We start from the raw sequence: 12,621 nt of genomic DNA on the forward strand, positions 1-12,621 counted from the left end.
ATATATTATGTATAATGTGTATAGAGATACAAACATTCTCCCACATGAAAAAAGATGAAAGCAGTCATATTTCAATCATACAGAATTGACTAAATAAGCAACTCCCAACTATCTGGAGCAAAGACATTTGCTTTGACCTGGACCATCTCAGTGTACTGATACCCGGACACACAGGTACATTTCTATTTCAACTCACGTTGATCAGTGCATTTTTAATTGTGGGAATAAGCACCTAGATAAAATATAGGAGAGTACAAAATAAAATCTGCAGTGCTAAGCTAAGTGTCAAAATTTGTTCCTTAATAAAAGCTCTCAAAGGTTCAGTGCGGGAGACCATTTTATATTTGGAAATCAACACTTGGGAATATAAAATACAGATTATATTTTTCTCTCCAGTTCATTTCTCCAGCCCAACTCTGCGAAAGTTTCTATTAAAGGATGAACAGGATAAAATTAAGTAAAATTAAAAAAAAGTGAAGAGGCCATGTATCTAAACAATGAAACCGATAGCACAATAGCTACTCCAATGAATGCACTAAATTTATGAATTATTTCAAAATAATTTTAGCTTAACTTTGGAATATATTATACTAGGCATTTTCACAGGTTTTGGTTTTGTTTTTTGGCAGATTTTAACTTTAATTTTTCAAGGTATAAGAGCTGGTAGCAATATGAGGTAGGGCAGAAATATGCTAAGAAGCGATCTTGCTACAGGTACCACTGCAAATAATGCGCAAAACAGATGACCAACATGTACAGATAATAAAGAGCTGACTGCATTATATTTTCAAAAGCCATTATCCCATGTGTCACAGAGCTTTGCCTTCCTTTAATTCATTCCAAATGTTTTATTTGCCTTTGCCCAGAAACTGACACCAAATATCAAATATTTCAGTCTAAAACATTTTCTAAATTTCATTTCCAATTAATTTCCATGTTTTTCTGAAGACCAAGAGTTGTTATTCCTAAAATGTGTGGCTTTCATTGCTGTTCAAATCCCTTGAATTATGGAACCTGCAATCTAGGCTCCAGCAGGTTTGTTGAATAATACAGAAGAACTGTGTTTATGAGTGTTTAATCTTCTGTTTCAGACTATTTTGCATGTTTGGGTAACAAAGTTAAGTACTCTTTTGGAGGAAAATACTTGATTTCCTAGCAATGTAAACATTGACTGTAGGATGAATTCAAATAATGTGTATCACACATTCAGATCAAGAATAAAGCCTTTGTATCTAATCTTTAAAACATATATCTAGGATGGTGATGTTGGGAGACATTTGGAATGAAAGGACAGGTTTATTTACCTGGACATAATGTAGTACATGCTATTTTCTGCACACTCTGCCCTTCACAGAAGGCACCACCATTGAGTGGTGCTGGATTGGTGCAGGTCCTTGTACGTTTCTGGTATCCTCGTCCACAGCGGCTATTACACACAGACCACTCTGTCCAGGTGGACCAGCCACCATTTACTAAAGGGAGGTAAACAATAAAAAAGTGGATTAAACGTGTATATGCACACAAACCGCACATGATACATAAATAAAAAGTCATCTCCTGAGAGACCACAAAAAAATCGAAAATTTCAAAGCTAGAAGAGACTATTAGAAGGGACCTTATTATTTAATCCAAAGTTTTATTGTATAGCTGAAGAATCTAAACATGGAGGTAAAATTATTACCAACATTTACTCACCTACTTAGAAAAATAAACAGGACCGTGTTCTCTTTTCCTTGGCCAGTATTCTTTAAAAAATTACATCCCCTTACCAATTCAAGCTCTGCAAATTACTTTTAACAACTTATCTCAAATAATAAATGCTTACATCTTTATGCCAAGACTGCAAATGGATCTATAGCACGGTAACTGAATAAAATCATTTAGCCTTTTTAAAAAAACCAGATGATTGATTATTTTTCTTTAGCATATGCAAATTTTACAGCCTTTTAAGGGTTTTTAGTAAGTTTCATAAACTAATCAGTGAAGCTGGCTAAAAAATAAAATCTTATAGTGTTGGAGTTTTAAACACATTGACTGGCTATTTGACTGAATTGGCAATTAGTTGATGTAATTGAAACGAACACCTGTTTTGTGTATAAAGGCTAATTATGATGTTTGCTGGAGCTGTCAGTATATTTGTGATTGTAAAACCTACACCCTAACACCATGCACACTATACAACTCTGGAGATCCCTCTTTAGAAAATATTCCAATATATATTTTTAGTACTTTAGTAATGTGAGTCTATTCAACTATTGTAATTAAGCAATTTGGTAACAAAAATTATTTGCTGGTAGTTAAAACATGATACAACTAACACATGATACATCTGCTTCCTGATAGTAAAAGGTGTAAAGGCAAGTAACACAAAACTTACATGTACATATCATTTGCCCAACATCTTACTTTCTAGAAAACTATCCAACAGAGAATAATCACGAATATGCTATATTTACAAAAACAAAGGTATTTTTCACACAGAGTTTGTTAATATAAAGGTATAAATAATTGGAAACAACTGTATGTTCAAAAGTAGGAAAACTAAAATAAACTATTCATGAAGGGTCTTCAAAAAATTCATGGAAAGATTCATATTATCTTTCAATTCCATTTTTCCACAAACTATTTGAAGTATCCTCATATGTTCATGTGATTGACTGACTCCTAGGCAACCATAAAAAATGATGCTGTAGAAGACTATTTAATACTACATGAATATTTCAACATTACGTTTTAAGTAATAATAATATATGCGTATCCCTTATTTTTAAATCCTATGTATGCAGAGAAAATACCAGTAGTATACATATCAATTGTGTGGTTCTTTTTAAATGCTATCTCTGGATACAGGTTGACAGGATTATAGGTATTTTCTTTTTTGAGCTTCTCTGAGTGTTCCAAATTCTCTCTAATGAATATATGAGTACATTTGCAATCTAATAATATTAATAAAAATGTATAAAACAGACTCAAAATATGAAATACTTTTTAGATGTATATGTTTTTCTGTGGACCTCTAGTGAGCCCAACCTATAACCTCTGGACAACTTATTTTATGAGGTCATGGATAGGGCAAACAGATGATTGATAGGTAGGGTTTCAGTTAGAGTTCCAAAGAGCAACTTAACCTACTCAACTTTACAAAACTCCAAATGTCATGGAATTATCAGTATAAATTGCTTAGTAGCATACTGGCAAGCTGATTTTGGGTTTATAGGACACATGTACTGTTCTGCTAGAATTTTAATGAGAAATGAATAACGAGAAACTTTTAAAGACAGAAAGGTCTTCAAAGATTAGGGATAATTAGGCTTATCCCTTCATTTTATCTAGAAGGAGACAAAGGCTCAGAAAACCTGGTTAAAAGACCAACTGAAGGTCAGTTAGTGGCAGAAGTAGTTCTAGAACCCAAGATGCCTGACCTTTAGTTTGATGCTGTTTCCTTAACTCAAAATGCTTAAGTTACTTGTGTTTGATCCCTTTTAAAGATAATGTACACACTGTATTTATGGATATTATAAGCATGCTATACATAGGAAGAGATTTGCATGTCTATTAAACATCTATATATAATCTGCCTTCATTAGTTATTTATGATTGGTGCATGCCATGATTGTGTCCCATTTCTCCTTTGCATTTGAAATGCTGTTAATCAAGTCTCTCAGGCAGTTTAGAAAAAGATAAAAAGTAGGAAATATTTTATTACAATTTAAGAGAGGCAATCCAGTACAATTTACCATAGTCATTACCTGGACTAGGAAATTAAACCTCAGAGTAATCAGAAGATTAAAAAAAATGTATACATCTGTTCTGTAATTAAATGACAGTTTTAAAGCATCACTGTATTCAGCCTTTGGAATATCATAATGGCTTGTGTTTTCATAACCCCTTACGTCATTGGCACACATCCATCTAAATGGCACTGTACGGAAGGCAAAATGTTTACTTCTATCCTTTTAGGTTTTTTTTGTTTTTTTTTTTTTGGTTTGGGCCTGAGAATTAAATTAACATAGGACAGATCAACGGGAGAAAAACATACACATTTACTTAATACAAGTTTTATGTGGAATGGAACCTTCATAACGAGATGAAGACCCAAAGATTAGTTAGAGTTGAACACTTATATACTGAACTGGACAAAGAGTAGTAAGTTGTGAAGAAATAACTAAATTATGTGGTGAAGTTAAAGATTAAGAGTTATTTTAATAAGACCTATACAGAATTCGCTTCCCATCCTTGATAATAAGAATGCTACTTTCCTTCTAGTATAGGAAAGACATCTTTCAGATGAGAATTTCATCTCCTGCTTTTAAGAAACAGAAGGAAAGTCAGAACAATTTTCCTGTACTTGCTGTTTTTCAAGTGCCTTTAACTAAAAAAATAGTCAATATACCAGAACAGCATACTTTGGGTGTCATATTCTTAACTTCTTTAGTAAGTACTTCTGCAGTAAGTATCATGAGCCAGATACTTGCCAGTGACCGTCCCTCCTTCACAGTCAATCAGACTCAGGCCCTTAGAGTATTGTTTAACACTGAAGCAGCAATGAAAAGCTTCATTATGTTCTAAATGGCAGTGAGACATATCATTCAGGAGCCAGCATAACCTCAAAATGCTTCCCAACGTTGTTTAGTTTCCTCCAAGACAATAAATCATAAACAATATAAGGACCTATCACGTGTCTCACATTGTGAAAAATATATAAATATTCAGACCAGTTTCTCAATCTACAAAGAGTTTGAAGCTTAGCTGGGGAGATTGAACAACCTGTGAAATGACTAGAAAACAATTAAACTGAAGCATATATGCCGCATCAAAATTGGGTACAAGATAGTTTGGTACTTCAGGAAAAATGATAGGTTCAGAGATGAGATGAATTAGAAAGGACCAGAGAGGGGAGAGAAGCTTCCTGCAGAAGTGGTTACGTTGGACTTTGCCATGCTGTTAGGATTAGGGCCACTTGGCCATGACAGCCCTTATCTTCAATCCGCCTGACTCTGATAGAGTGACTAAAAATGTTTGAGTAAGTTAAAGATGCTCTGATGTGCTTGGGGAACAGGTCAGCTCCAGCTTTCCCGAGGTTTGCAACCATTGGACTGAGCCCAGGTGCACAAAAGTATCAGCAGGCTGATTTCAGCATCTTTATCTCCAGAATTCAATCTAGATTTTGGTGGTACAGGTTACGAAGATGGAAGGGCACAGGGAAGCAGCATGCACTCAGGTAGACTCTTCACTTTCCTAGAAGCTGACTGACAGAGGGCCAGGGAAGCCTGGTCTTAGGAGTATCGGGGAAGCAGTTAATCCTCGCTGTCTACGTGAGAGGCTGGAATGAGCAGCAATACTGAAAAGGGGACTCTAGCGTGATATTTTACAATTAAAATACCAATATGAAAGAGAAACTGCAATTTCACATAAACTAGATTGAGACCCTGAAAGCTCACTCACCATAGACTATTACAGTTGCAGTTGTACTTTTCCTCTTGGCAACAATGTTTTTGGCGACACAGGTATAATTTGCAGTATCTGAAAGGCGGGCCTGCTTTATGATGAGGTTGTGATCAATAGTAATATAAAAATTCCGATCTTCAATAGGATCAATTATATCTTCATTTTTCAACCATTCCACCTAAAGATGCACAAGAAAAATAGATAAATCTCCAGTATGGGTCCCTGGCTGGCTGACTGTCCTAACTTGTGTTTTGTAATATGTACAACATTGTTCCATGCTATGAGCTTCTCCAAACTGGGGGGGAAATAACTTCCCGAGGTCATGAGGTCATGTTAAGTACCACTCACCTGCCAAACATGCTGATTCTGTCTGCACTACATTATTTTAAAATGCCAATAAACCTACTGGGAAATACAGCGTCCAACTTATTTTCACTTTGCCCTGCAGGCAGGAACTGGGGATGTGCACTGCCAAGTTCAGAACCCAATCAAAAATAATAGGCTAAGCATTTCAAACTGAACCTTTTGCTACTTGATTTGTTTACTCTTGGCAACTTACCTGCTGCTTTTCAGAAAAGAATATGAGGACTATAAAAACAAACAAACAAAACAAAACAAACAAACAGAAAAACAAGCTCAAAAGGCATTTTAGACATTATGTAGCTCTAATAAAATAACATTTGGATGATTTACATGTATCCTCACTGAAACATATGGATTAAATTTCCCCCCAAATGCACTGACTTTAAAATGTAGCAAAATACATATTTAGAGATGCATCTAAGCCAAAATATTTAGGGGAAAAAAAAAAAAAAAAAAGGTTTCTCTACCAAATCCCGGTACAATCCGAATACCTTATAAATCACATTCAAATCTCTCCTTTTGCATATTTCTAGTGTTCAAATCTTTGGCTCATGGTTTACTTTTGGGGTCATAAGACATGACTGCTCAAAACTATTATGCTGTTTTCTCTATGCAAATAATATCAATTTAGCAACAGTGATATTATGCTTGCTGAATAAAATGAGGGAAATACTAATACCTGCATAAGCTATCTTTCTGGAGGATACACTATTTCTTATGCTGGCGATTGATTTTTTTTTTCTCTTTGCACAGGTTTTTCCATAAAGCGAAATAACATTGATATTTACCACACTTAAACTTTCCTTTTGCATTAGGGAAGATGTAGATACAAGTAACCTTTAGTGGTAGGGAGTCAATATTGTTGCCATTTTCAAAATCTTAAGGAGCTTCTCCAGCACCACAAGAGGTCTAGAAATTAATCTCTAAATCTGTCAGTGGACTTGACATTGCACAGCTCTAAATTACATTTAACACAGGGACTCTCAAATATTATGTTCCAATAATCCTTAGAAGAGAGGCCAACATTTAAAGAGAAAAACAAAAACCAACAACAATCCTGAAATAAAACAACATGTAAGGATGTAGATTAGAGCAACTATTTGTAAAGATGTAAATTCTGAAATAGCTAAATATTCTTGATATTTGCACTAAAGGCTGTGAGAAAGAGAACAGAATCCATCTAAAACAGTGGGTTTTCCAAACATGCATTTTGTTTGTGAGTACAGACCGCACATTCAGTCAAAGATTGGATATATCTGATATGTACTCATTCTCATTTTGACCTGAATTTTCTAAGTTTGGCCCTCTGTGTGGTAACATGATCTTGCTGGAAGTAGATGGGAGAAGGTAGAAAAACTTACACCGCTAGAAATGTCCAGGATAATATTTTTTGAATCTAGTCTTTACCTAGGTTATCTATGCCATTCTAAAGAAAGCTTTCTACTCATAGAAAGCACTGTTGGGCTCCCCTCAGTCGGTCTTTAATCCCTTCTACTTTTTTTTGTGCTCAGCGTGCTTTTCTTTCAAGGGCCATACCAGCTACTCTTATTCGAAGGACAGCCCTCAGACTCATGGATTCTCCCTGCCTGGAAGTGCACAAGAGTTCACAGCTTCCTCTATAACTTCCCCATTAGCCGCTGACTAATGGGTGGGGAAATATGCCATCTGTCCACTCAGGTCAGAATCTGAGCTGCAACTCTCCAGAGTTCCCTTTTGCAGATCGGGCTGAAGCTATATCCTGGAGACTTGGCCTGAATTTACACTATTACTTGGCTTCTCCTTTTCTCTCCTGTTTGCTCTGCCCACTTTACAGGGCTCTCCTGGGAGAGCACTTCCTTAAAAAACTTCTTGTATCCAAACCTTTGGCTCAAAGTTCACTTCTGGAGAACCCAACCTAAGTCATGGTTTCTTCTATGTAAACTATATCAGTTTAAAAACACAGTGATGTTATCCTAATTACAAATGACATATAGAGATCCCAAGGGATATTGCAAACCACTTGTTTATTTGAAGAGTTTATTACATGGACTAAAGAGTTCAATCTACACAGTTGACAAAAGATTTAAAGAGACAATATATGATTGTTGGGTATAAAACTGCCTAAAATTATCTAAAACTGTTTTTTCCCCCCATCTCAAGTTGTTTTACAAGTTATCTTGCAAGGTGTAAGCTGAGCATGCACAGAGAGAAGGACCTTGCCTTCCCAATGACTTGGGAACCACAGGAACCTGAAAAGCCTCCACCAAAGAAATGGATTCAGGCCTAACCAATTAGCCCTTGCCTGCATCATATGGCCTGACTGAGTCCTAACCTATGATCAGCCTTTGCCTAGTCATATGGCCTGATTCAGAGCCAGCCAATCAGTTTTGTCTCATTATCATATGTGGCCTGACTTGGAACTATCCAATCCACTTTCAACACACCATATAGCCTGACTCAGAGTTAGCCAATCAGAGTTGCCAAATACCCCTTAAAGCCTGCACAGCCCCTGAATCAGAGAGGCAATTGGAGGTGCCCTGCCTCCTGTCTCCACACTGGTCAACCTCATGAATAAAGCCTTTTCTTTTCCCAGAAACTGGTGCCATGGTATTGGCTTCTCTGCATATGGGGCAGCAAGCAGGGCTTGGTAACCGGTATGTGAACTTTACTTTTAACTCCACACTTTCCTTGGGTGTCTCTCAGCAACTTGGGAGCAGTGATTATGACCTGAGCTTCAGGGATCCCTGAGAAGCCCCAGCAGTGCTGGGGAGGCCTCCAGGGCCCTGTGGGCGTGCACTGCCCTCCTCTCCTACTTACTGCTTTAGTCACAGAAGCTCTGCTTTCATGTTTTCCACAGTAGGTTGGCTCATATGTCTCTTTTGAAGAACTATAGCTAGAAAACAGCTGAAGAAATGAAGAGGGGAGCCAAGTACTCCTCCAGCTTCTGGCAAGACTCCCTACAGTTCTCTAGGCCCCGGGAATGCCAGCCATGCCACCCTCTGCTTTGAGACCATCGTCTGCATGACAGGCTCAGGTCAGGACTGCAGGTCATCTCTCATCTCCTGCACTATCATCCCAGGCTGTGCTGTACAGCCGCATCTCCAGAAGTCCTGGAGTACAGCAGCAAAATCCTCCAAAATTTCAACATTCTTAGATTGGTTTCTTCATTTTTTTCTCTACCTTTTTTGATGCTATTGTTTCCTCTGTAGTCTTCTCAAGTGGTAGATGTCTGATTTCCCAAATCCGACATACTACTGTGACTGTGGATTGGGAAAGCGTCCTCCTTGCTCCATAATGTCTATTTCAGACTATTCCCTCTAAACACCTTTGCTTTGAATCTCATACCAAGAGATAATATCACCCAATGTCTCCATTTTTGTGTAGTAATTTACATACCTCTTATAGTTACTTTACCCAGCATAATTTCTGTCATAATTTCTAATGATTTTAATAACCACAAGATGACACTTCCAAATCTTAGCCCCTCAATTCAATGACCCTCCCTCCCGCAATGGTTCTAGGCCAGAGGTTTTGAACCCCAGCTTTACAATAGAATAACTTGGAGAACATTTATGATATATCAAGTGTAAATTCAACCCAGAGAAACTAAATCTAACCCACAGAAATTCTGGTTCACTGCTCTAGAGTGGTCTAGCATCAGTATTTTTTAAATGCCCCAAAGGGTAATATTTTACTGCTAGGGCTGAAAAATACCTCTCTAGATCACTGCCTTTCAAAATGAGATCCCTGGACCAACAGCAACCTGGGAGCTTGATGGAAATGCAGAATCTCAGGCTCTGCCCACATAGGCTTAATGAATCAAAATGGGCAACTTAACAAGAACTTCAGGGGATTTATATGCACATGAAAGTTTGAAAAGCTTTGGTTTAGCTCTTACCTTCCCATTAACTGTGACCCTTCCATAAACTCAGTGTCAGTCATCCTCACCATTTCCCATTTTCTGTCTTTCCTACTCACTACCATGTAGTGGACTCACCAACTTCACTTCTCATCCTCTCATGTCACCTCTCCTTCCTTTACCAAGCTTAAATTCCAATGTCTAACTTCATAAATAATCATGCATTATACCATCACTCTCTCATCCCTCTCTTCCTTCCAGGCACTCACATGGTCCCTATTCCCCTACGCCACCTCGGTGTCCTCTGTGCACAGCCATGCTGAGTGGGCTCATCTTAAATTCAGGATATGAGAACTCAAATGGGCCCTTCATCCTGCTGAGAAGACATACTGTATTTCCTTTGTTTGTTCTCTCTCCCACTCTCCTAGACAACTATTTCATACATTCTCCTCTCTCCTTAAACACTACCTCCCCCTCTATCCTCACTTCTAGCTGCTGACCAAAATTTCTATGTCGCTGAGAAAACAGAAGGTCATGAGAGATCTTCCAAAGCTCCCGCTATCCACCTACCTTCCCCCTTCTGCACCCTCTCTTTTCACCAGGGGAGCTCTCTGCTCCTGTCTCTCACCGCTGACTTGTACTCTGCGTCCCATTCCCACTCTCCTGTTCAAGAGCAAGGCCCCGCTGTTCTCCTCTCTCTTCCAAATCATTCAATTTTCTCTCCGTATGGAATCATTTCCATCAGCACAGAGATGTGCTGTTATTTTTCACAACATAAAACACAAACCCTTCCCACCCACTTCTGCCTCTCGTCACCTCCACATTTCTCTGCCTGCCTTACAAAACTCCTTGGAACAGTTGTTTATCCTCACTGTCTTCAGTTCCAACCTCTTCATCTCCACTGAGCCCGTCTAATCTGCATTCACTCCCACCACTTCACCATGACTGCTCTTTTCAGTCACCAGTGACTCTCTCTAGTTTTGAATGCACTGGCGAGGCCTTGGTGCCCACCTTACTTGACTCATCAGCAGCACTGGACCCAGCTGGTCACTCCCTCCTCCTCCTGGCTTTCTTGGACACAGCACTTTCCTGATTTTCATCCTACCTCTCTTCCACTCCCACAGCTTCGCTGGGCTAACATTTGTGCCCCTGTTGCTCAGTCCTTGGACCTCTTTTTTTTATTTTCTATTTTCTGCCATATTCACTTCCTTGGTGAGCTCATCCAGTCTCACACAGATGACTCCTAAATTCATCTCCAGCCTGGGTCCCACCCTGAACTTCAGACTCATGTATCCAACTGCCTTCCTGCAAGTCCACTCGGTTGTCTAGTAACAACCTCCCGAACTGCCTTTCCAGACCTGCTCCTCCCACACCTTACTCATCTCAGTGAATGCAACACCAGCCTTCTAGGAACTTCAACAAAAACTTCCGAATAGGGCTGCATCTGGTCTTTACCTGTACTTACTGCAATCTAGTGAAGGATTTAAGGTGCAGAAGCATAATGACACGTTGATTTAAGAATGACTGTTTTAAGGTGGATTAGAAGGAGGCACAGCAGAAGGTGGAGACCAGTTAAAAGTCTATTGCCATCACCCAGGTGAACGACCATGAAGAGTGAATTAAGCAAGTGGCAAGGGAGATGAGGAGAAAAGAATGGATTCAGAAAGTAATTTGAAGGGACAACGGGCAGGACACAAGAGTTCAATGCATGTGGAAAAGAGGGTGCTAGAGGGATTTGTCTTCAATTTCTAGTCTGAGACTTGTGTGTGGAGCAGGTACTCTGGAGGCAGAAAAGATTTGAGGACTGAAAGGATAATCAGTTCAGGTTGGGCTGGTCTTACAAAGAATCCAGGTAGCACACTATGGTTTCAACAATAGCTAAATTTCTCAAAATTCCCATTATTTCAATCAACAGAGTGAATCCTCTTGCATTTTTGAAATACTCTTAAAAGAACACATCCCTGTGACTCTGCTTCTCAAGGATCAGCTTTATGTTACCATTAAGAACTGAACATGGATATTGATAAAAAAGATCTTCAAGGCCAGTATGGCAGAAACAACATTTATTACCATTTTGGCTTAGACAAAAACAATAAAGCATTAATGAAAATCTAGAGAGAAGACATATGGAAGGGAAAACAACGTGTGAGAATTATTCTGTTTTTCATGTAAAGGATTGTCTGAATCAGCAAGAGATATCAATATAAGAGCCATAATATACAATTAAAAAAATACATATATATACTTTTCATACAATGTCTTCAGAACTGACACTGCTAGGTAAAGTGACACTCTTCCATTTGAAGTAATTCCACAGTTAGTCTCCTTATATACACTGTATATAAAATTCCAAGAAACAATAAAACTCTTTTGTTGTGCTAGAACTGTACTGTATTGAATATTATTTAATTAATTATATTGTTGCAATGCTATTTATTTGTAAGCTAATCTTGGTTTTAACCAGGATTCTACTTTGGTCTGGCCTCTGAATTCTGTTCCTATCTTGGTTATTTCAATGTTTTCGTTGATTTCACCCTGAGGCTGGTCTTCCACCCCTCCCATTCAGCAAACTGATTTATGCAAGAGAGAAGTCTATCTGAGTTAGAAGTTATTTTTAGCTACGTATAAAACATTCAAGAAGAGAGAAAAATAGGTTGAAGTTCAGAAAACAATAAAAGGCTTCAACTATAAACCATGACTTGTTGTCATGGTTGCAGTGATGCAAAATACTGTTCAAACAATTTCTGTCCTTGTGGCTCAGTAACAGCAGTCTTTTCAATAATTTGGGACACATTTGAAGTAATTTACTTAAGTGGTTATAAAGGCATGGGCTTTTTAAAACAGGTAATAAAAATAGTCACAAGGCAACCTTAGGAAGACCTATTTGCGTATTCTGTTGTTGTATTTGGTGTTGATTAATCTCATTATGTGCAATTTCAAAATCTTACTTAAGGAGCAGTTCCTGAAGTCCC

General features: G+C 38.1%; 1 protein-coding gene across 1 annotated transcript in view; it reads right to left on the reverse strand.

Annotated features, from left to right (window-relative positions):
- UNC5C (unc-5 netrin receptor C) overlaps positions 1–12,621 on the reverse strand; it is a 344,425-nt gene that overhangs the window by 57,328 nt on the left and 274,476 nt on the right. The window contains exons 5-6 of the mRNA XM_063108393.1: positions 5,446–5,626; positions 1,305–1,472 (exon numbers count right to left, since the gene is read on the reverse strand). Coding sequence (XP_062964463.1) covers positions 1,305–1,472; positions 5,446–5,626 — 349 coding nt within the window. The remainder of the gene's footprint in view (positions 1–1,304; positions 1,473–5,445; positions 5,627–12,621) is intronic.

Source organism: Cynocephalus volans, chromosome 9, assembly GCF_027409185.1.
Source record: "Cynocephalus volans isolate mCynVol1 chromosome 9, mCynVol1.pri, whole genome shotgun sequence".
Lineage (NCBI taxonomy): Eukaryota > Metazoa > Chordata > Mammalia > Dermoptera > Cynocephalidae > Cynocephalus > Cynocephalus volans.